General features: G+C 45.6%; 1 protein-coding gene across 4 annotated transcripts in view; it reads left to right on the top strand.

Moving 5' to 3' along the window:
- The first annotated feature begins 4,182 nt into the window (after positions 1 to 4,182).
- The window catches only part of PRKAG2 (protein kinase AMP-activated non-catalytic subunit gamma 2), a 384,594-nt gene continuing 364,321 nt past the window's right edge, over positions 4,183 to 24,455 (top strand). For 2 of the 4 annotated variants that reach the window (XR_005224094.2, XM_037891130.2), the window contains exon 1: positions 4,303 to 5,495. Coding sequence is in view for 3 of the 4 variants with exons in the window: in XM_037891130.2 (XP_037747058.1) it covers positions 5,394 to 5,495 (102 nt within the window). In the remaining variant the exon portion in view is untranslated. Of the gene's footprint in view, positions 5,496 to 24,455 lie in introns of all 4 variants that reach the window. The other 2 variants (XM_037891127.2, XM_043541595.1) reach the window with 2 other exon arrangements.

Below are 24,455 nucleotides of genomic sequence, written 5' to 3' on the forward strand. Positions count from 1 at the left end.
AGAGTGGGGTGGGAGGAGGTATTGTTTCATGGTGTCTGTGTATATAATAATGTCTTCTGCAATTTCTACAGTACGCATGCGATGAAGTGAGCTGTAGCTCACGAAAGCTCATGCTCAAATAAATTGGTTAGTCTCTAAGGTGCCACAAGTACTCCTTTTCTTTTTTTGAACTCAATGGGACTCCTCACCTGTGTAAAGTTAAGCTTGTGTGTAAGTGTTTGCAGGTTCAGATCCTCTGGTAGCAGGGGCAGGCTTTATTACTACAGAATACATGCCAAATTCTGAAAGCTATGACACAGAACAAAGGTTGTCTGTGGGAGAGAACAGTGATCCACCACACAACTCAAATTTTGACCCAAGATGTAGATTTGTAAAAACAAAGCCAGCAGAGAGATTTGGGATGAATTTTTCTGAGCAGTCTAATTGAAACAGTTTGGGTTTTCAAACAAATAAAGGTTCCCATGCAGTGTTTGCAACCCAAACTTCACAGCCCTGAGAACCTGACTGTAAACAAAGGTGGAACTGACTTCATTGATTTCCCTTGTCAGCATTGAGAGAAAGGTAAAAAACAAACAACATAAATAGTGACAGGTGAAATGGATTTTTAAAAGGCTTTACGTTTCTAATATTCAATGGCGTTATTTGTAATATAGATAAATAAATTTTGCCTGTTCCTCTAACATAATTGAAAATGCATTGGAGAATGAGAGCTTGTTGGAGGGAGAGAGTGGAAAATATGATAGGTTTAAAAAATGGACTGAGGCCCTTTTCTATTTGGCAGATGTTTCCCCCCAGCAACAGAGAAGGAAGCTAGCTGCTAGTGCAGTTTGCATCAAAGTGTCTGTCGCGATCTATAGTAGTTACACCAGTGGTTTTCAAACTTTTTGAGTTGAGCCCCCACCATGAGTTACAATTTTTGGTTGCCCCAACCCAGACAAAAATAGACACACTGAAAAGTATGCTTGATAGCTTACTAACAAACCTAAGACAGAACTTAATAGAACTTTAATTAAATTGCCTACACCTGTACATTTTAAATACACAGATATTTAACGTGAAGCGTGTGCCAGTTTCTCTGCCGACACTTTATCAGTTCCTGGAGAGATTTTTGAAACCGACACTCTGAGGTTCTCCTCTGCTTCCAGTTTTGAATGGTACTTTGTCTTTAGCACAGCCAGCGCAGAGAATCCGATCTCCCACAAATAAGATGAACCAAACTGTAAAAGAGCTTTGATCAAACACTTTGACAAAGCTGGACATTCTAAGCCAGGTTTCAACCAAAAATTCCCCAAGACTGTTTTTTCAACTGAATTTTCCAATGTCCTATCACTCTGAAGTTCAATCAGCTTCTCCTGAATGTCATTTCAGAGATGGGACAGGGTCACTGCCTCAACTAGAAAAGTTTGGATAATCCAGTCATTCAGGGGTGCATTTCCTTCAGGAAAATATTTATTCAAACTGGCTCTGAGAGAAGTCAAATGATTCTTGATTGGCTCCACAACACTCAATAGTTCGGATTCTGTTTCCTCAATAGCATCAGTTAACAACGAGAAGGGAATGCTTAAACCAGTTTTTATCTTTGTTTTCCAGAGATCTAGATTTCTCTTGAATGCCAATATCTTGTTGTGCAGGTCAAAAATAGTATTTTCTGCTCCTTGCAATGAGATATTTAGAGAATTCAGTTTGTCAAAAATATCAGCAAAGTGAGCCAAAAGTAAAGTCAGCGGGGATCACTCAGCGTTTCTGAAATTCAAATCCAATAGAAAAAGTTGAACTTCATTTCTCACTTCATAAACACTTTCTCCCTGGATAGCCACCTGACTTCCATGTGAAACAACAAAGCGTCATGCTCCACTCCCATTTCTGCACAAAGCATTGCAAAGAGACGTGCCTTTGTGGGCTGCATCTTGATAAAGTTCATGCTTTTAATAGCAGAACATCTGTAAGTTCCTGATCCATGTTTTGAGTTGCAAGAGCTTTGCAGTATAGCATACGAGTCCGTGTCCATGATATATGTGGAGCAATTTCAAACACTTTGGCTTTCAAGCCTGCCCTACCTCCAGACATAGAAGGGGCTCCATCCAAGCAGATTCAGACACAGGCTTCCTACTTCAACTCACGAGAAGTTAGGAAGTCATTCAAAATGTTAAACAGTTCAGATCCAGTTGCACGCATCTTAATTGGCTTGCAGAACAAAACATCTTCCAATATTGATGTTTTGTGTGAGTACCAAATGTAGGCAATTAAATGAGCTTCTTTTGATATATCTGTTGTTTCTTCCAATCGGATTGCAAATAAACTGGACTGCAATCGAGAGATCAGCTGTGCCTTGATATTTTCTGACATGTCAGAGATTTGGTGGCTGACTGTATTGTCTGACACCAGGATCATTTTTAACTTCTCTGCCGCACCGTCACCAAACATTGTCCCGCAAATGTCAATTGCAGCTGGGAGAACCAGTTTTTCCCCAGTTGTGTAAGGCTTTTTATTCTTGGCAATGTGGTACGCAACTTGATACGATGCTTTTAAAGCACTTGCAGGGGTGGATACCACATTTTTCATTGTGTTTTTTTGTTTATTAATTTCTTCTAGCTTTCGTTTGGAAAAAATCTCTGTTCTTTCCTACCAGATTGCTATGTTTTGTTTCCAAATGGCATCTTAATTTTGTTAGCTTCAGGCTATTGTTTGCTAAAGTTACTGCACGCACTACACACTGAAACCTAATTTTTTCATTAACTGCAATGGAAGTGAAACCAAAATCCAAGTATGTTTCATCATATTTTCTTGTTTTTGCAGATTTTTTTCTTTGTATCTACTTTAGCCATTTCAGCTTCTGGCTTTCGTTTTGGAACACTACCATCGTTTGGCAATAAGTACGATCCATTTTTCACCACACAATGATATGAAAAAATATCAAACTTACCAGCGGAATAAACACTGCACAACTGTTTGTTATTAGGACAGCACATGATACTAAAGAGGAAGGAGGGAAAGGTAGTTGTTGCTGTAGAAATGGTGGTGGGGCTCACTCTCTCAGCTCCTGGTGGCGGCGTTCCTGCTGAAAGCCCCAGGCAGCTAATTGTGGGGCTCCCTCTGTTAGCCCCAAGGATAGAATTACCAGGAATCCGGTTTTTGACCGGAATGCCCAGTCAAAAAGGGACCCTGGTGGCTCTGGTCAGCACTGCTGACTGGGCCGTTAAAAGTCTGGTTGGAGGCGAAGCAGGCTCCCTACCTGGCTCCATGCAGCTCCTGGGAAACTGACAGCATCTCCCTCTCCCCCTGGCCCTTAGGCAGAGGGATGCCCACAGGGCTCTGCGCGCTCCCTCCGCCCCCAGCAATAGCTCAGCAACTCCCAGTGGCCAGGAACAGCGGCCAATGGGAGCTGAGGGGGCGGCACCTACAGGTGCAAGTGGAGCACAGAGCCACATGATTGCGCCTCTGCCTAGGAGTTGGAGAGAGATGTTGCTGCTTCCTGCAAGCTGCCTGAGGTAAGCACTGCCCAGAACCAGCACACCGAACCCCCTCCCGTGCCCCAGCCCTGAGCCCCCTCCTGCACTCTGAACCCCTTGGCCCCAGCCTGGAGCCCCCTCCTGCATCTCAAACCCCAACCCCACCCCAGAGCTCACACCCGCAGCCCTCGCCCCCCGCATCTTAACCCACTGCCCCAGCCTGGATCCCCCTCCCACACCCTAACCCCTCATTTCTGGCCCCCCCCATAGCCCCCTCAACCCCCTTCCTCAGCCCGGAGCCCTGTCCTGCACCCCAAACCCCTCACCTCTGGCCCCACCCCAGAGCCTGCACCCCCAGCTGGAGCCTTCCAACCCCCTGTCCCAATCCAGTGAAAATGAGCGCGTGAGCAAGGGTGGGGGAGACCGAGCGACAGAGGGAGTGGGGGGTGGGGCCTCAGAGAAAGGGTGGTGCAGGGGGCGGGGCAAAGGTGTTTGCTTGTCTGCAAATAGAAAGTTGGCGACCGGAGCCCCAAGGGGCTAACTGTGGCGTCCCGCTGTCAGCCCCAGGCAGGTAACTGGGGCGCTCTCCGTCAGCCCCGGTGTGGCGAGAGCACCGCACTGTGAGGCCGGGCGCACCCGCTACACCGAGTTTGGCAGGCGCCTTGCTGCGGGCAGTGGTCATCGCCACCTGCTGGCCCTCTGTGGTCATTGCAGCGATGAGGTGGTGGTTAGTGAGACAAATTGCGCAACAACTGTGTTGATGGCTCCTGGAAGCAGGGGGTGGTGAGAGCCGCCCGTCGGCCAGACTCACGAGGGGGTAGGGGGTGTGTACAGGGTGCCTTTTGCAGGCTGTGGGTTGATGGCGCTGGAGAACATAATCCCCGTCTCTTGTGTTTCTGGCATGCCCGAGAAATCCCAGGCAGTGGGGTTCGCCTAGGGGGCGGGGCGGGGAAGAACGTCGCTGTTTCTTTTTCTTTTTCTATGTGAAATCCAGCCAGTCCCTCGTGCATCAGCAATTGCAAACTAGCAACAGCCTTCACAGCCCCCTCCCAAACACTCGCTAGGTCGCCGTCAGATCATGAATTATTAGGGAAGAGTTCTGGACTGGAGCATTGTGCTTTCGGAGATGCCCGGGAGACAGACGCATGTAAAGGGGAGCAGTGTCAGCTTGGGGAGAAAGTATTTTATGATTCGCTGCACTTCCTGTTAAGCGCAGCCTCTTGTTTTCAGCAGAGCCAGATTGCAAGCAGCATTTGGAACTCCTCCTTCTCAAGGCCGGGTGCTGCCTCCTTGCAGTCCCTGATTATCATCAGTCCTGCCTGGGATTCCGGCTTGCAGCAGGAAAGGGGAACCACATTGCAATGTTTGTTTGCACCACCGCCTTCTCCAGGCCTGCGTGAGTTTCTCGTAGCTCTGGCCCTGCTGAGGCTGCACGGAGGAAGAAGTCGCATTTCAGGGAGCGCTTGCACCGCCTCCTGCTTGACAGAGAGGGACGGACCTAGTCGCAGGACTCCAGGGATTGTATTTATTTGCAAACGGTGTCGAGCTCAACTTTTGCACCTTCCTCTTTCTCCCCAGGGCACGTGTAATGGGGGACACGTCACTTTGCCGTGCAAAGGGAAGGAAACTTTCTCACCCACCAAGAGTCTCCGGATATTTTTGAACGGGCGGAAGAGTTATAAACTGAACCGCAATTTTAAGGATGTCTCATGATTTTGCTCTTGGAAGAGACGGGGGCCCCTAGCAACTTTCCCAGCCCCCATTTAAAAAACCGCAGCTGGAGAAACTCCTCCCTTCCCCTTTGGTTCCCCCACCCCCTTTCTCCCCAGTTCCTGAGGGTTTGAAAACAAGCCCAGATTGGCTCCTGGTGGCGGACAGTGGTGGGAGGTGGAAGAGGAGCCTTGCTGGGGAGCCATCCTCTGGAGTGACGCCTTGTTGAGCGGGATGGGAAGCACTGCCATGGACACCAAGAAGAAAGATGCTTCCAGCAGCGGCAGCAGGAAAGGCTCCAGCCAGAGGAGACGCATGTTGCGAGTGCAGATCCCGGTCAGTGCCTCTGCGCCCTCCCTCCCTCCTCCTCCTCTTGGTGGCGGTGACAGGGCTGAAGCCACTGCGGTCCGCACGCTGCAGCGCGGGCAGCACACGCGCCTCCTGTCATGGGGTGCGGGGGGAGGGGGGTGTTTCTCCTGGGCAGCGTGGACACCTCATGCCATTTCGCAGCAACAGGTTGGGGGGGGGGCGTGGTAAAGAAAGGTGCACGCGGCTCCTGGTCTTTTGCAGCCGGAGAGGGTCTGGGGGTTCAGCGTGCGGCGGTGCCTGCTTCTTCTGTCACTTAGCAACAGCTTGTGGGGGGGCGGGGCGGGGGTGGAGAAGGCGAGCCCCCTGCCCGCTTCTGGCATTCAGCAGCAAGAGCTGGGGCGCGTGGGGAAGCGGCTGCCGTTGGGCGCGTGCTCGGGCGTTCGGCACGGCACGCGCGGGTGGCCGGGGGGCGACCTGCCTGCGCTGCAGGCTCCCGCCCCCTGGCAGCGGCAGCCCCAACGGAGTGGGGCCGGTGGGTGGGTGCGCGCGCGCCCTAGGGAGCCGATTTCGAACAGACCGGAGTCCGTGTGCCGCCAGCCTTCACACGGGGGGGGGCCAGGAGGAGGGTCCCACCTGCGACCCTGCCCAAAGACGGGCAGTGTCACGCCTCAGGGACGGCTCCCCTCTGACCAGATTGCATGATGGGCTGAGGGCTCTGCCCTTTGCTGGAGAGGCTGCTGCAAATTGGGTTGGCAAGGTCTGCACCTGAGAAGAATAAGTCTAGCATTTATAAGTAGAATATTTTGTTAGAGGGTAAAGTGCTTTTGGGGGCGGGGGCAGTGCACGGATTGTGTGAGCCTGTGTATGGAACAGGCGAATAGCAGCTAGTGGGGGGAGAGGTGTGGCCCCTGTACCAGGTAGACCCCGAGGTGGGGGGGCGGAGAGAGCACACTGTTCCTGCTGGGGCTGTTCCCTGTGTGGTTGCTGTAGCTGTGTTGGTCCCAGGATATTAGAGAGACAGCGTGGGTGATGTAATATCTTTTGTTGGGCCAACTTCAGTTGGTGAGAGAGACAAGCTTTCAAGCCACACTGAGCTCTTCTTCCTGTCTAGCTGAAGTTGATCCAATAAAAGATATAACTTCACCCCCCTCCCCCCGAGAAAAGGAGGTACAGTTTGGTGCTGGGCTAGTGCTGGGGAGGGAGGACTGGATCCCTCCACCTCTTCCCTTTCACGCACTAACCAAACCCAGCCCAGCTGCATGCAGAGTGCCAGGCTTGCAGTGTGTGACTGGGCAAAGGGAGAGGACAGCATGCACTGCACTAAGTGCTCCCTTCATTTAGCCAAGTGATTTGTTTGGCACAGTTCTAAGAGGATTTGATATTTCATGTGCAGTGCTGTACAGTCTGAGTGTATTTTAACTAGAGGTGAGCTCAAAGCAGTATGCTGGCCTGAACGTGCCCAAACTTTGGCACTTGGACCTGTCTCTTCAGTGAGACTGAATTGGAGCCTTTAATCTGAAGCCCTCAAACACTAATTCAGAGCTGAATTTCCAGGAGGTTGATAGCTCAGAAGCCTCTCAGTTGTTTATCAAAGCAACCTATTGCGGGAATGGTAGGTGCAGAGGAATGGTCATACTAGAACAGAGAAGTGTACAGATTGGCAGGAAACGGTTTTCCTATCCCATGAAAATTTGCACAATTTAAAAATGTCTCCAGTTCCATATAGGGATGAAACTGAGACTTTTTGAAAATTTAGAGCAAGAGGTTGATTCTCTTCCTCCCCCCCACCCCCCGCCATAACCAGGTGGGTAAATTGAGACCTTTTAAAATTTTTGTGTGTGCTAGTCCCAGATTCAATAGCCTGGTGGTTAGGGCCCTGACTTGAAAGGTGGGAGACCAGGCTCAAGTCCCTGCTGTAGTGACTATTTAATTATTTATGCCAAGTGGAAAAGCTCCCACAGGTGAGATTGTGAGTGTCTCACTCCACAATAGCTTCGTGGTCAGGGCACTCACTGGGCATGTGGCAGACTCAGGTTCAAGGCCCTGCTGCAGAGCAGGGACTTGAACCTGTTCTCCCACATGCTACATGAATGCCTTAACCATGGGGTTATTAGCTGTTTTGGGCTGGGGTCATTTGCTCACTCTGTTACCTGATGTTTCATTCTGGACTTATGAAACTTTTGTCAAAATCAGTTATTTCCTGCAAAAAGTTAGTTTTGATTAATCATTTTGCAAAGTAAAACCCTTTTATCAAATTCCGGACCAGCAGGCAATCCAGCCTCCTGTCTGAGAGTGGCCAATAGCTGCTGATTCAGAGGATGGTGCAAGAAACTCTGTAATAGGCAGGCAGTATAGAATAACCTGCTCAGAGGGTCATTTTTCCCTAATGTCCAATAGTTAGAGGTTGGCTTATACGCTGAAGCTGGAGAGTTTATCCCTTTCAAAACTTTGTCAGTATATTCTTGTTATTTATATAAATCTTCATTCCTTTTTTGGAATTCACCACTCTTGGCAATGGTGCTTCTAGCAATGAGTTCCAGAGTTCCTGCTCCTCCTGCTGAGGGGTCTAGATTTTGCTCCAGCTGTCCAGTGGAAGGAGGCAGTGTGAGCACGTCCCTTCCAGGCCAACAGGAAACCATTAGCTAACTTTATTTCTATGCTTTTTGGTTGTTTTTTTTCCCCATGGAAAAACAAGCAAATGCAAACGTGTAGGGCATACTGAATGCTGTGGTATAAAACAAAGGAGACATACACAGCTTTTTAATGGGAAGAATTAGTTCTGTAGAATTCCGTTGTCTCTCTGAAGTGGAACATGAGCCCAGTAGTGTGAGTAAAACTTTCAACCCTACAGTGTGTTAGTGTGCTCAAAATTAGGCCCCCCTCATCTAACGTGGGTGTCCATGTGTCAATGTGTCCATCATGATAGTGTCTAGGCACCAATCTCTGCCACAGCACCAGTAATACAACTTCAATCTGATGATCTCAAAATGCCTTACAAACATTGAACACCCCAGTGTGGTCATAATTATCCTAATTTTATACATGGAGGAATAGAGACATGAAGGGATTAAGTGACTTTTCCAAATCAGAGTGTCTTTGGCAGAGCCAAGAATAGAACCCAAATGTTCTGGCTTCTAGTCAGGGGTGTGCACAAGGGGGGGCAAGCAGGGGCAAAGCCCCCCCAATAATAGTTGGGGCCAAGGGCATAGAACTTCTCCAGCCCCAGGGACGCAAAGGCAGGGAAGAGCGAGCTCCTGTCAGGGGATGGGGCAGAGGAAAGAGTGAGCTCCTGCTGGGAGAGTGGTGGGCAGCAAGGTCCTCCCAGTGCCGGGTGGGGAATGGGGAGAGTGAGTTCCGTGGGGGACAGGGGGAGGGCCCAGAATGTGCCTCTCCAAAAGGGGTCAAATTTAAATTCCTGCACACGCCCCTGCTTCTAGTTCTCTTTCTTAATCACAAAGTTCATCTTCTTCCCCAGGGTTGCCTCAGTCTTGTCCTAGAGGGACAAATTCATTGTCTGTGTTTGTTAAGTTCGTGGCCTCTTTGCTGAGCCTGCTTTGTAAGTTGCCACCTGGACAGTGGTAGATATTTGCATGTATGCCACTAAGGGCACATCTACATGGGGATAAAAGCCCCGTGGTACAGCTGTGGCTGGCCTGAGTCAGCTGATTTGGGATAGTGGGGCTTGGGCTGCGGGACAAAAAATTGCTGTGTAGACATTTAGGGTCAGGCTGGAGCTGGAGGTGTGGGACCCTCCACCCTCGCTTGTGCTTCAGCCTGAGCCAGAACATCTACACAGCAGTATTTCAGCCCTGGAGCCTGAGCTCTGCAAGCCAGAGTCCGCTGACCCAGGCCAGCTGTGGGTTTTTTATCCCCGTGTAGACGATCAGATTAGGGTTTGATCTTGCTCTCAGTGAAGTCAGTAATTATTTTGCTGTTTGCTCATTTGGGATCAATTCAAGACTTAAAAATTAACAAAGACCTGATCTCTTCCCCCCACCCTGAACCAATAGACACCTTTCCTCTTTCTGCAGAGTTGAGGTCTATAGTATTTCTAAAACGGGTCATATTTTTTCAGATTTGGTGGTATTTTTCAGTAGTTTTTTATCTTCTGTTGTAATTGCAATACACCTTTTGTTATACTCCTCACTTGACAGTGGAATTTTCATTTGGAAAGATCAATTTAGACTTTTTTTTTCTGTTTCATAACATTTTCTTGGCTGTTGTTTTGGAGCATCATTCCTATTATTTCAGTGGTGCCTGTCAGTGCTGCTGTAGTTGTCAAGGGAGCTTTCATCAGACAGAAATTTTTATTTTGCTCATCCTCGTCTTCTGTGTCTTGCTGTGAGATCGTGTTTATTGCTCAGACATTTAATTCTTGCTCATTGAGATTGTCAGATTAGGGGCAACAAGGGGAAGACTAAGGAGGTGTGAACAGAAAGTGAAATAAAAGAGTGTAATTTTAAGAGAAAGTATTGAGAGAGAAATCTACACAAGAAATAAAGTTGATTTGGTTGTGAGTCAGTGATACTTTCTAGTCCTACAGTGGGGGTGCATCCGTGCCACTTGAAAGACTTGACCTAGAAAAAGTTGACAAACTTTGATGAAAACCACAGAAGACTTTTTAAAAAAAAAAAGATAATTAGGTGTGAGGAGAAAACCAAAGATATTAGTTGTGCCTGAATGGAAGGTGTAAATATTCTCCTTCTTTCTCATTGTTTCCTTTTTTAGGGGTTGAATACAGTGGGAACAAATTGATCAGTCTTAAAGAGGCCATTTTGTTGTGGCTCACAACCCAAGGAGGGAATTTCAAGCAAGAATGGAGGGTTGGGGGCAGAACTGTAGGATATAATAGAAAAGTCTTACAAACTCATGCTCAAATAAACTGGTTAGTCTCTAAGGTGCCACAAGTACTCCTTTTCTTCTTACAAACTTTCTTTCTGAAACAGTGCTTTCTGTGCTGAATCTCCCCCTTCTGCACAAGTGAAGCATTTGCATTGTGACACCCAAATCTTGCTCTTGGGAAGGTGGGCAGTCTGCTGAGTTCCTGTAAACTGGATGCTAAAGATCACATCACCTGCTAAACTGATTTGTGATAGGCCAAGATAAACCTCATATCATTAGATTCTCTAGCATGGCAGAGTGAGGCGCTAGTTGCTAAATCACTGGCCTGTGCTCAGTGAACTTACTCTTGCAATTACCCAAGTGATTTATAATGACAGACTAGTAATTGAGCTAGACCATAGGAGCCAATATGAGATACATTAAGAGGCGAAATCTGCTCCTCCCTTTCATAGCACCACTTTCTGAAATCTTGAAAAGATACTTTCTATACATTTAAAGTAGAGATGGCTTCAAATGAAATCCCAGGTCTGAATGTCCCCCTTGTATGCCAAAGTTCAGACACAGATCTCAACTTTGTGGCTGTTGCTCATCTCTAATGTAGATATTTTAGCTTTTACAGAGTTTCGTTTTAAAACATTAGAAGGCAACAGAATTAGTAATAATACAAATTGCAAACATATCTTGCTTGGTACATATTTTAAAAGCACTGTCGTCTCCATTCTAAGGCTAGATGCAATTGTCTGCTGACTCAGAGCTCTTAGCAGAGAGATCAATACTTTCCTTGTGTAATCTTCTTACAGAATTGTTCTGTTGGAATATGTTAAAAAATGTCATTGTAACTTCATCTCACTGCAAACGGGATAGATTCTGCTCTCAGTTACTTTGAATGTACACTAAGTGTAATGAAGAGTGGAATCTGTCTCAAGATCGTCACCTGAGTCCCACTGCAGCCCCCAATGAGTGGGAATTGCAGCTATTTGGCACTTTTCTGTATTAGACCTAAATATGTTAGAAGGTGATAGTGAAAAATTTCATTGTTCCTTTGTGTACAGTAATCAGTGAGGCCAAAATATCTGTCCAATGAAGTGGTTATTGCCACCTGTCCTCCTGCCCTGACAGAAAGGTCGGTGTAGTGATATTTATAGGTTGGTGTAGTGATATATTCCCACTTGGGAAAGGTCTCTTAATAATAGCTGTGGAGACCACAGTCCTTTTTTGTGCACAGAACAGATGTAGTATGGGCAGCAGCTCTCCACTGTTTCCCACATTTCTTCCTCATAGTGCTTCAGTTCTGAAGGAGCCATCTCTGGGAGCAGATTTAATGCTGTACCTATGCCTGTTGTCGCGTAGAGACCCTGGGGCGGATCCTCAGATGGTGTAAATTCTCTTCGTTTCGTGGACTTCAGTGGCATTATGACAATTTACACCAACCGAGGATCTCTCCCTCCATCTCTTGCTTTCCATTATAGCAAAGCAGTGAGTGGTTGCATAGTTCATAAACGTTTGCAGTGTTGTAGCGGTGTTGGACCCAGGATATGAGAGGGACAGGGTGGGTGAAATAATATCTTTTATTGGACCCACTTCTGTTGGTGAAAGAGACACGTTTCTGCGGTACACAGAACTCATTCTGACATAAACAGAATGACATAAGCTCATTCTGAGCTCTGTGTAGCTTGAAAGCTTGTCTCTTTCACCAACAGAGGTTGATCCAATAAAGGATATTATCTCACCCACCTAGTGTTTCTCCAGTTAATAAATCACATTCATAAAATGATTCTTCCTTTCCAGTATCGTATAATATACTTTGTTTTGTCAGATGAATGCTGGGTCGGGCAAGAAGAGGACTACACTCCATTCTTGGAGTTATTTGTGACAGCAACAGATGAAAGTGCTAAGTTGTGAATTTTTCCAAAGGAGCTAATGAGGGACTCTGCTACCTGTGTGACCCTGGAGCACAAACTTATCTGGAAAGACTTTCTTTCAGCATGGAGAGGAGAGGGAAATGTCTCCCTAAAATGGAATCTGGAACTGTCCCTGTGTCTTCTTCATGAGACCCAGAAAACAATGTGTCCCAAACGTCTACCTTCTTGCAATTTTGAAATCAGATCTCCCTTAATGGACTAAAGAGTTGAGGAAGGTGAGGAGAAGCCCTGGAACTTTCACAATGAAATCTGAAAGCTCCTGTGCATCAGATAAAAAGGATTAGCAACTGCACTTACAGTAGGTAGGAGAAAAATGACAAGGGCTCTCAATCTTTATGCTTCTTGACATTCCACAAGCTGATCACCAGCTAGGTTTATGGAAAAATACAGTTGCTCCTTTCAACCACCTCCTCTCTCTCCCAGTTTGCACTTCTGATATGCCCTGCCCCCTCCCTCCTTCCTTCCCTCCCTGTCCCCTGCAGCTCCTCTGGGCTGTAGACCAGCAGGAAGGAGGTGAATTGCATCAGAAAAGTAGGCCATGGGCATGGAAGAACCAAGGAGGGAGTGGAAGCTGAGCAGAAGCATGGAACATGAGGCTGTTGACCATGTTGTGTTAATCATTTGGAGATGTGGGAGGTGGGAGAAGCTTTGTATGTTTGTGGAGAGAACAGGAGTGGGACAGGAACTGCTGAAAGGTAGAGGGAGAAGAGGAATGAATTCTTTATAGTTCCTTGCCTGAGAGGTGTGTGTGTCTTGGTGGGATAACTCACATGACTGGAGTACAGTCATGGATGGTTATAAACTCTTCAGGAAGGACAGGCAGGGCAGAAAAGGTGGGGGAGTAGCACTGTATGTAAGGGAGCAGTATGACTGCTCAGAGCTCCGGTATGAAACTTTGGAAAAACCTGAGTGTCTCTGGATTAAGTTTAGAAGTGTGTGCAACAAGAGTGATGTAGTGGTGGAAGTCTGCTATAGACCACCGGACCAGGGGGATGAGGTGGATGAGGCTTTCTTCCGGCAACTCATGGAAGCTACTAGATCGCATGCCCTGATTCTCATGGGTGACTTTAATTTTCCTGATATCTGCTGGGAGAGCAATACAGCGGTGCATAGACAATCCAGGAAGTTTTTGGAAAGCGTAGGGGACAATTTCCTGGCGCAAGTGCTAGGGGAGCCAACTAGGGGGGGCGCTTTTCTTGACCTGCTGCTCACAAACCGGGTAGAATTAGTGGGGGAAGCAAAAGTGGATGGGAATCTGGGAGGCAGTGACCATGAGTTGGTTGAGTTCAGGATCCTGACGCAGGGAAGAAAGGTAAGCAGCAGGATACGGACCCTGGACTTCAGGAAAGCAGACTTCGACTCCCTCAGGGAACAGATGGCCAGGATCCCCTGGGGGACTAACATGAAGGGGAAGGGAGTCCAGGAGAGCTGGCTGTATTTCAAGGAATCCCTGTTGAGGTTACAGGGACAAACCATCCCGATGAGTCGAAAGAATAGTAAATATGGCAGGCGACCAGCTTGGCTTAACGGTGAAATCCTAGCGGATCTTAAACATAAAAAAGAAGCTTACAAGAAGTGGAAGGTTGGACATATGACCAGGGAAGAGTATAAAAATATTGCTCGGGCATGTAGGAAAGATATCAGGAGGGCCAAATCGCACCTGGAGCTGCAGCTAGCAAGAGATGTCAAGAGTAACAAGAAGGGTTTCTTCAGGTATGTTGGCAACAAGAAGAAAGGCAAGGAAAGTGTGGGCCCCTTACTGAATGAGGGAGGCAACCTAGTGACAGAAGATGTGGAAAAAGCTAATGTACTCAATGCTTTTTTTGCCTCTGTTTTCACTAACAAGGTCAGCTCCCAGACTGCTGCGCTGGGCATCACAAAATGGGGAAGAGATGGCCAGCCCTCTGTGGAGATAGAGGTGGTTAGGGACTATTTAGAAAAGCTGGACGTGCACAAGTCCATGGGGCCGGACGAGTTGCATCCGAGAGTGCTGAAGGAATTGGCGGCTGTGATTGCAGAGCCCTTGGCCATTATCTTTGAAAACTCGTGGCGAACGGGGGAAGTCCCGGATGACTGGAAAAAGGCTAATGTAGTGCCAATCTTTAAAAAAGGGAAGAAGGAGGATCCTGGGAACTACAGGCCAGTCAGCCTCACCTCAGTCCCTGGAAAAATCATGGAGCAGGTCCTCAAAGAATCAATCCTGAAGCACTTACATGAGAGGAAAGTGATCAGGAACAGTCAGCATGGATTCACCAAGGGAAGGTCATGCCTGACTAATCTAATCGCCTTTTATGATGAGATTACTGGTTCTGTGGATGAAGGGAAAGCAGTGGATGTATTGTTTCTTGACTTTAGCAAAGCTTTTGACACGGTCTCCCAAAGTATTCTTGTCAGCAAGTTAAGGAAGTATGGGCTGGATGAATGCACTATAAGGTGGGTAGAAAGCTGGCTAGATTGTCGGGCTCAACGGGTAGTGATCAATGGCTCCATGTCTAGTTGGCAGCCGGTGTCAAGTGGAGTGCCCCAGGGGTCGGTCCTGGGGCCGGTTTTGTTCAATATCTTCATAAATGATCTGGAGGATGGTGTGGATTGCACTCTCAGCAAATTTGCGGATGATACTAAACTGGGAGGAGTGGTAGATACGCTGGAGGGGAGGGATAGGATACAGAAGGACCTAGACAAATTGGAGGATTGGGCCAAAAGAAATCTGATGAGGTTCAATAAGGATAAGTGCAGGGTCCTACACTTAGGATGGAAGAATCCAATGCACCGCTACAGACTAGGGACCGAATGGCTAGGCAGCAGTTCTGCGGAAAAGGACCTAGGGGTGACAGTGGACGAGAAGCTGGATATGAGTCAGCAGTGTGGCCTTGTTGCCAAGAAGGCCAATGGCATTTTGGGATGTATAAGTAGGGGCATAGCGAGCAGATTGAGGGACGTGATCGTGCCCCTCTATTCGACACTGGTGAGGCCTCATCTGGAGTAATGTGTCCAGTTTTGGGCCCCACACTACAAGAAGGATGTGGATAAATTGGAGAGAGTCCAGCGAAGGGCAACAAAAATGATTAGGGGTCTAGAGCACATGACTTATGAGGAGAGGCTGAGGGAGCTGGGATTGTTTAGTCTGCGGAAGAGAAGAATGAGGGGGGATTTGATAGCTGCTTTCAACTACCTGAAAGGGGGTTCCAAAGAGGATGGCTCTAGACTGTTCTCAATGGTAGCAGATGACAGAAGGAGGAGTAATGGTCTCAAGTTGCAATGGGGGAGGTTTAGATTGGATATTAGGAAAAACTTTTTCACTAAGAGGGTGGTGAAACACTGGAATGCGTTACCTAGGGAGGTGGTAGAATCTCCTTCCTTAGAGGTTTTTAAGGTCAGGCTTGAGAAAGCCCTGGCTGGGATGATTTAACTGGGAATTGGTCCTGCTTTGAGCAGGGGGTTGGACTAGATGACCTTCTGGGGTCCCTTCCAACCGTGATATTCTATGATTCTATGATTCTATGATTCTTTATGGAGCTAAGGGTTAAATCATTGCATTATAATTACTGCTATGCAGCATGTAAGGTTATTTACTGTTTTGTTTTTTTAAGAGAATACGTATTAGTAAGAAAGTGATATCCTGCAGATATAGAAAGACTCTGCTTATGTGGATGGCTCTGTGGATGAGGGGAAAGCACTGGACGTGTTGTTCCTTGACTTTAGCAAAGCTTTTGACATGGTCTCCCACAATATTCTTGCCAGCAAGTTAAAGAAGTATGGGCTGGATGAATGGACTATAAAGGTGGATAGAAAGTTGGCTAGATTGTCGGGCTCAACGGGTAGTGATCAATGGCTCCATGTCTAGTTGGCAGCTGGTATCAAGTGGAGTGCCCCAAGGGTCGGTCCTGGGGCTGGTTTTGTTCAATATCTTCATAAATGATCTGGAGGATGGTGTGGATTGCACCCTCAGCAAGTGTGCAGATGACACTAAACTGGGAGGAGAGGTAGATACGCTGGAGGGTAGGGATAGGATACAGAGGGTCCTAGACAAATTAGAGGATTGGGCCAAAAGAAATCTGATGAGGTTCAACAAGGACAAGTGCAGAGTCCTGCACTTAGGACGGAAGAATCCCATGCACCGCTACAGACTAGGGACCGAATGGCTCGGCAGCAGTTCTGCAGAAAAGGACCTAGGGGTTCCAGTGGACGAGAAGCTGGATATGAGTCAACAGTGTGCCCTTGTTGCCAAGAAGGCCAATAGCATTTTGGGCTGTATAAGAAGGGGCATTGCCAGCAGATCGAGGGACGTGATCGTTCCCCTCTATTCGATATTGATGAGGCCTCATCTGGAGTACTGTGTCCAGTTTTGGGCCCCACACTACAAGAAGGATGTGGAAAAATTGGAAAGCGTCCAGCAGAGGGCAACAAAAATGGTTAGGGGACTGGAACACATGAGTTATGAGGAGAGGCTGAGGGAACTGGGATTGTTTAGTCTGCGGAAGAGAAGAATGAGGGGGGATTTGATAGCTGCTTTCAACTATCTGAAAGGGGGTTCCAAAGAGGATGGCTCTAGACTGTTCTCAGTGGTAGCAGATGACAGAACAAGGAGTAATGGTCTCAAGTTGCAGTGGGGGAGGTTTAGATTGGATATTAGGAAAAACTTTTTCACTAGGAGGGTGGTGAAACACTGGAATGAGTTACCTAGGGAGGTGGTGGAATCTCCTTCCTTAGAAGTTTTTAAGGTCAGGCTTGATAAAGCCCTGGCTGGGATGATTTAGTTGGGGATTGGTCCTTCTTTGAGCAGGGGGTTGGACTAGATGACCTCCTGAGGTCCCTTCCAACCCTGATATTCTATGATTCTATGTGTCCTTCTTGCCAGTAGGTATAGACAGTGATGCTGAAGTTTTGAAGGTCAGGTCTACTTGGAAAAGTGACTGTAAAAATGGCATGATGGAGCATTATGTTTGTCTCAATGACAAAGATGCTTCCCCCCACCTCCCAGCCCTGAGATCTGAGAGACAATATATATTTTCTTTTTCATGAATCGTTTCCAGTAATAAATATTCCATGGGCTAATTTGTGCACTTAGTAACACCTGTGTGGCCCATGGACTTCAAATTATGTCAACGGTTCCTCCTGTGCAGCCACGCTACCTTCAAGGGAGCTATACAGATGTAACAGAGAGAATTTTACAAGAATTTCCTGACATGTGGGGAGACTTAAGAATCCAGCTTGTACCCCTCTGTACTGGTTCTACAGGGCTAAGAGGAGTAAAAAGTAGCCAAAGCTTCACTGGCATGGAAGTCAGTAAAGCTGATTCTGGATACATATGCTGAACAGATCTGTTGAGTAAGGTACTGTTTAACATAGTCACTTTTCAGACTAAAACTGCATTTATATCAGAAGGTGCCCCATACCTCGTGTGCCATGAAAGACAATGCAGAGATGGTTGTGGGAGAAATGGAGCATCAAGGTTGCTGGGGAAGAGAGCGCTGTGGTAAGAGACAAGGCCTGACAGGTGGGGAGGGGCAGAGCAATGCAGGGCTGTGAAGGCAAAAGAACAAGACTTTTGAACTTGATGTCCTTGAGTGGAATATATTTTGCACATGATGGAAAGAAAAAGAGGCGTTATACAGACAGATAGTGGAGGTTTGGCTGCATGATACTGTGTGGCCATTGAACTGTTTCTAGTAATCGTAATGTGTGGAAACAATTTTGGCATGGCAATTTCTGCTGCTGTGTCTGATTGATATGTTTACTCTTAAGGTGGACACTAGAGGAAAGAATTCTAGACTGCAGCTATTCACATGTTCTCAGTATCTGGAGTATAATGCTTCAGTTTAATTAATGCTAACTTGTATAATAGTGCATTCTCTAAATCAGGGATTCTCTAATTTCATTGCACCACGACCCCCTTCTGAGAACAACAATTACTTCATGACCAGAGGAGGGGGGACCGAAGCCTGAGCCTGCCCGAGCTTGCTGCCCTGGGTCAGGGGGAGGCAAAGCCAAAGCTCGAGCCCCACGCAGGGGGACTATAACCTGAACCCCACCGCCCATGGCTGAAGACCTTGGGTTTTGGGTTCAGCCCTGGGAAGTTGGGCTTGGGCTTTGGCCCTGGGCCCCAGCAAGTCTAAGCCAGCCGTGGCGACCCCATTAAAATTGGGTCACGACCCACTTTGGGGTCCCAACCTGCAGTTTGAGAGCTGCTGCTCTAAATTACGTGAAATATTTTGATGTGAATTCTATATAGTTTGGGAGCTTCGTTTTGTTTGTAGAGAACCAAAATGCAATCCACATTTTTTGTTATTATCCTTAATTATGACACTTAAAGTTTAGCTTTATAACGTACTATCTAGGGTTTTTTACATTGCTATATAATTTAGAATGGCAATTTACATTATGTAGAGTTGGTGTAATGGGAAGTATAACAGATTTGTTGCAGCATATATTTCAGGTTGTCAGCTATACCTTACAGACGTACACACATACACACAGATTTGACATTCCAGCAGTAGGGAGCAATGGTACATATATGCATTACCTACAGTGTTATGAAAAACCAGACGTGGTAATTAATTTACATAGCACTAGCAAAGCTTTAGATACTTTACAGGCAACTTTTCAAGCAAGCATGCTGTTGGTGCTGTGTAAATAATAAAATTGCTCTTGATCTTCCAGCAGTTCCAAACCTGAGGAGAGGAAGGATAAACCAGTGGTTAGAGTGCTAGCCTAGGACATGGGATGCTTTGGTTCAGTTCTCTGCTTTGCCTCAGTCTTCCTGTATGGCCTTGGGTAGATCAGTCACTCTGTGCCTCAGCTCATTATTATGGGCATAATAATACTTTCCTACCTCGTGGAGGTGTTGTGAGGATAAATACACTAACAATTATGAAATGTTGTGATGCTACAGTAATGCGGACCTTATAAGTACCTAAGGTCCCTGCTCTGGAAAGCCTGAATAGACAACATACAGATGAAGGATGGGGAGCAACAGCAAGCCAAGTGGTAGAGTAAAGGTGTTATCACATGCCATAGTGGTTCCCCAGTTTTTGTCCATAAGGGGGGAATATATCTGAGTGAGCTTATGAATTCCATTTGTGTTTTGTGAATGCCTATTGTAATTCAGCTTCTGTTTTGATCATAATCTGTAGTGTGGCTTTGAGCATTTATTTTGATAGTGGGAACTTGACACTTGGTGGGGAAGCTATATCTGGGAAGCTGTGACAGGGCCATCAAGGACCATCTGCATTGAATGGCTCTCCCCTGGTGAAATAGGGGGATTTCTGGATTCTTTACAGGGAAACTGGTGGGGGTGGAGGGAGAAGAGGCCTGGATGCTCCCCTTCCCTCCGTGTGCACGGTCTAAGAAAAGCACATGGATGGGAGAGCTACAGTTGCTCCACTTGACCAAACAGGTACAGAGTCTCTTTTAAAAAGGGGTGCTTCTCTAAGCAGAGGTAGCAATTTAATCACTAGAAACAGAAGGCACAACTGGAGGGAGTGGAAGCAGGAGGGACTTTGCCACCTTTAAAAGATTTGGACCAAACCCATGGACGTGCAGATGAGGGTAAAGATCAGACTAAAGGAGTTGGATTCAGCAGTTTGTTTTCCATAGATCTGTAACTCCTGTCTGCTTTTTAAAGAGAAAAGTGTGTGTGTGTTTTTAAGAAATTCTTTTGCTAAGCCATTGTTGCTGTGCTTTACTGTCACGTTGCCCCTGAAGGGTGTAAGTAGGAACTCAGAGCTCCTACAGTCAGGTGGACTCTGGGAGGGATATGTCAAATCAACTGGGGACTTGGGAGGGCTGAGTCACTTGTTCAGGGGTCTGGGTAGTCAGACTTTAGGGTCCCACTCTTCAAGAAGGATGTCAGACCTACGGTTTGCTCCTGGGTAGTGTACCTGGGTGACCCAAAGCTAAGAATGGTGATCAGTCCGTACAGAACCTGGAAGTTTAGCAGCACTTCTTCAAAGAGTGTTTCAGCCACTGGGATGCAGCTTTCATCTTGCTTTAGTATTCCCTCTGGAACAGAAGATTGTTGGAGTGGGATTTGCTGCTGTTGAGTGCGTATTAATCAAAGCGTCTGTGATGGAAATGGGAACTAAATGATGTGGCCTGTGGAAAGGTAGCTCAGGCTGGAAAGGAGAAGATGAGGCAGAGGATTAGGAACTTTTAAAATCATCACTCCAGCCATCTGACTCTGTACTCTAGTTACTGCCTGGGGCTGGGAAGGTATATACCTTGCGTTGGTGAATGGTTGAGGGCTCAGGTACTCCACCCCTCAAATGGGGAAAAAAAAGTTCCCTGTAAACTTTCCATTGTTTTAATGTTGTAGCTAATGAAATATTAACTACTTTTAATGTAGCAATATGCTACCGTGACTGCTATGTCTATGCACCTACAGTCCTCAACCAAGGCTGGGGCTCCAGTGTGCTAGGTGCATATATCAATGTATAGGTGTATATAAACACAGTAGGAAAGCTTACCTGAAGAGCTTCAAATCTCCATAGACACTACAGAGAAGAGGTAGGACAAAGGAAGTATGGTTATCCCCATTTTACAGATGGGGAATAGAGAGATTAAGTGACCTGCCTCATGTCATGCAAAGAGTCTGGGATGGCAATGGGAATTGAACCTAGATCTCCTGAGTAGTCTCCATTGCCTTAACCACAAGACCATTTTCCCTCTTTGTATAGCTTTCCACCCATAGGTCTCTCATGCAGGCCCAGTTTTGGTTGGTAACAACTTGACTGAAAGTTGTTAACATCTAACATCTGTTTGATAGTATATGTGAAATCAGTTGTTGATCCCAGTTCAGTTCCTTGTGGATAGGTGTCCACAACACACAAACCACCACAGTAGTTAGGACTGTTATAGGTTTTCTGGTCAGAGGGACCAAGCATGGAATGGTGGCCACACCTCCAGAGGTGATGCCACTAGGGCAGGTTTGAGGAATACAGGTGAGGCAGTGTGGTGAACTTTGTGTGATTACTGCACACTCCATGGGGTCTGGGGCTGTAGGACACACCAATGTTTTTTGTTCCGAATCCCTGGTAGCCCAACAGGCAACTTACTTGAGGGAAGTGTTCTAAGGTAGATCATCTGCTAGACCTTCATAGATTCTCGCATCCTGTGTGTCCCACTCAGCACTTCCAACTGCCTTCAAACCACCACACTCCTCCCAGGGTCCCCAGACACCCAGCCGCTGTAACCAGCTCTTTGCTGATTGTCCTCCTATCTGCCACAGAATCTCACCCTCGCCTCGCCCCGCCCCTGACCAATAGCAGTCCAGTGCGGGAGATTCATCAGACTTCCGCTGGTGTCTGTCCTGTACCTGCTCTGTGGGGAGGTGATTTCAGCCTCCTGATCTGTCAAGCTGACATCGTGCACAAACACTGAACTCATATACAAAGAGGGCTGGGAGGTAAAAAGGTGACCAGTACTCCCCGTTCACCCTCTGCTCAGCTAGTCCAAGGTAAAGCTAATACTAGTTTAAGAACTAGTTTATTCAAATAGAATCTAATTATACACTTTTTTTTTTTAGAATTGCTTTATGCATCTTTGAGTTATTCAGGGGCACGAGGGCACATGCCAGTGTTTTTCCTTATGATGTTATGCCCGTAATTCAGCATTCAAAAAAAATTATTTCAGTTCTTTTATCTGTGTGGTGTATTTAAAGAGTCCCAGATCCTTGAACTCCTTCAGACCTGTGCAACCAACTTCATCTGGCATGCAAAAATACTATTAATTTAAATCTTTTATTGGGATTTTTAACTTTGAAATACTGAAAAGAGTAAAAAGTAAAGAGGAAACATCTTATCTAAGAACATAAGTTAGTGTCTTTACTTTGCCTCATAATAAACTTATTTTCTTTGTGGGCTGTGTGGTCTTGCCACATGGAAATGGAATTCACTTTACATTGCATGATGTCTAGGTTAGGTTATTGTTAAGCTCAGACAAGGTGCTTGGTGTTGTACAAATACAAGGACAAATTCTGCCACCTGGAATCACAGGAGTAGTGCTTTACTCTACAAGTAGTTTCAGTGAAACAAAAGGATAATATGTGGAAAAAAAAGGAATGGTTCAACATCAGCAAGGATGGTAGAACTGAGCCTAAAGATGGAACCATGGTCCCTGCTTGAATGAGTTCAGTTTCAGGGCCTGATCTTGCAGACACTTACCCACATGAGCAACTTGACTCATATGAGTGGTTCTGTTTCTCTGGGTGTGCATGTATCTTTAGTGGAACATCTTAGGTTTGGAGAGATGAAAAGAGGTTAAGAGATGAAAAATTTAAGAAATGCTTGTTGCTAAAACCATTCAGCTTGATTTGTCTGCAGAATATAGTATTTCAAAGGGAAAAAAAGTGACAAAGGTTAAGAGCTGCACATGTGCCACAAAAGTTGGGTAGCTATCTTGAAACTTAAGATTGGTTATGTAATAAATATCCTGTATTGTGTGTGTATAAAATGCATTCAAAACAAAACAAAAAATGTTAAAACAGTGTTCAGATTGCAAAGTCAAGAATTCAGAAGTTAGGCAATGTCAGAATTAAGGCTGCCCATGCCCTATTGGGTGTATGCATTATGATATTCTTTAATTACATTATTGCACTACAGGACCCATGCCTCTTTCAGGATGCTCTGGGAATGTGACAGAATTGTGTAGTGAATGAGGCTGTCTGTAGGACTGCTTCAGGCAAAAATCTTGTCCAGCACCACCCAATTGGGTAGGTGATATATTGCTATCTTTTAAAAGTAAATGGGCGTTGAATATACTCAGACACTGTATTGTAGGGTGGATTGATTTAAATCAGAGTGATTTAAATTACTAATTTTAATCATGATTTAAATCAGCAAGCAGGATTTAAACCATTGCTTTTTAGTTATTTTCCTAAAGAAAGATTGATTCTCATTGGTTACCAAACCAAATTTAGTGTAAATTTGCAAATCAGCAGTGGTGTTTCTTTGCGCTAACCGGGAGGATATGCTATAACCTTTATTTAAGCAATTATATAGCTGAACTCTTTACTAGATTATTCATTTTTTACTTGCAATTTGTGTCAAGCTTTATTTGGATGGAAATTCAAATTTAAATTAAAAATGTTTTTTGTTCCTGGTTACATAAGAAAAAAATTATCAAAATACGTTTTGCATTTAATACTAACGGATTTAATAAACAAGGGAAATATTATTTGTAGTTAGTTAATTGAGCTGATTGTTTCTTGTTACTGTGGCCTTCAAGATTTTAAAACTAGTAATTCTCATTCTCTCACACCTAGTCTTTATTCATAGATTGGAGGAAGAAAACAAACTTTCCTGCTTTTTCCACTCTCGGTTGTTTTTTTAACTTTGAATGTGGTAGTCATTGAATTGATGTAGTTGGATACACTGAACTGAAAAAAAAAAACAAATTCTCTCTGCATCTGCAGAAGAGTCTACTGCTGTCAAGCTGGCTGAGCACTTCAGCCAACTCAGGGTTCAGGTGCTTAGCCAGTGACTTCCACTGGTTCAGTGGTTTGACTTTCTTTAAAACTTGGCAGCAAATATGAACTGCTTAATATTATTTTTGCATTTAATTTAAATAATAAGTTTAGGTTTCAGCATAGGTTGTCAATTTCAAATTTAATTTTAAATCGTTTTATAACCTGCATATAATTTCAATTAAAATATCTGATTTTTTGCTTTAAAAATGGATTTTATCCACCCTGGTGTATTGAATAATCTTAATGGGAGACAGCCTTTCTTCTGGTATCTTATTCATTAGGCTATAAAACTGAAGTATGGGTTTAAAACATATTTTGGCTTTTTGGATTTTCCAGGAGCTAATGTCCGCTTTTCTTGTGGGCTGAAGGCTGATTCATGTCACAAATAATTATTGTGGTGGGCTTGAACTTTTCTGGGCCCTGTGAGGAGAATTAATGCTTTTTGGGCTCTCCTTGAACTCTCAAGAGCTAGTGGGATGACTTAGCTCTTTCAGTCTTTCTGTGTACATGTGTGTAGATTGGCAAAGCAATGACAGCTAAGGGAGGATGCATACATTTATAATTTTTAAAGGTTGTTAACACTAGTGAGGGAGAGGAATTATTTAGAGTGGTTCCTAGGGTATAACTAATAGGAATGGGAAAACTTGAGCAGAATATCATGGGAATCTGTGGAATAGTTTTCCCAAAGGAAGTAGTAAAAACTTATTGCTCTGGACTTTAAAAACAAGACTGATAAAACAATAAAAATGTACTGTTAGG

The sequence above is a fragment of the Chelonia mydas genome, chromosome 2 (genome assembly GCF_015237465.2).
Source record: "Chelonia mydas isolate rCheMyd1 chromosome 2, rCheMyd1.pri.v2, whole genome shotgun sequence".
NCBI classification, from domain to species: domain Eukaryota; kingdom Metazoa; phylum Chordata; order Testudines; family Cheloniidae; genus Chelonia; species Chelonia mydas.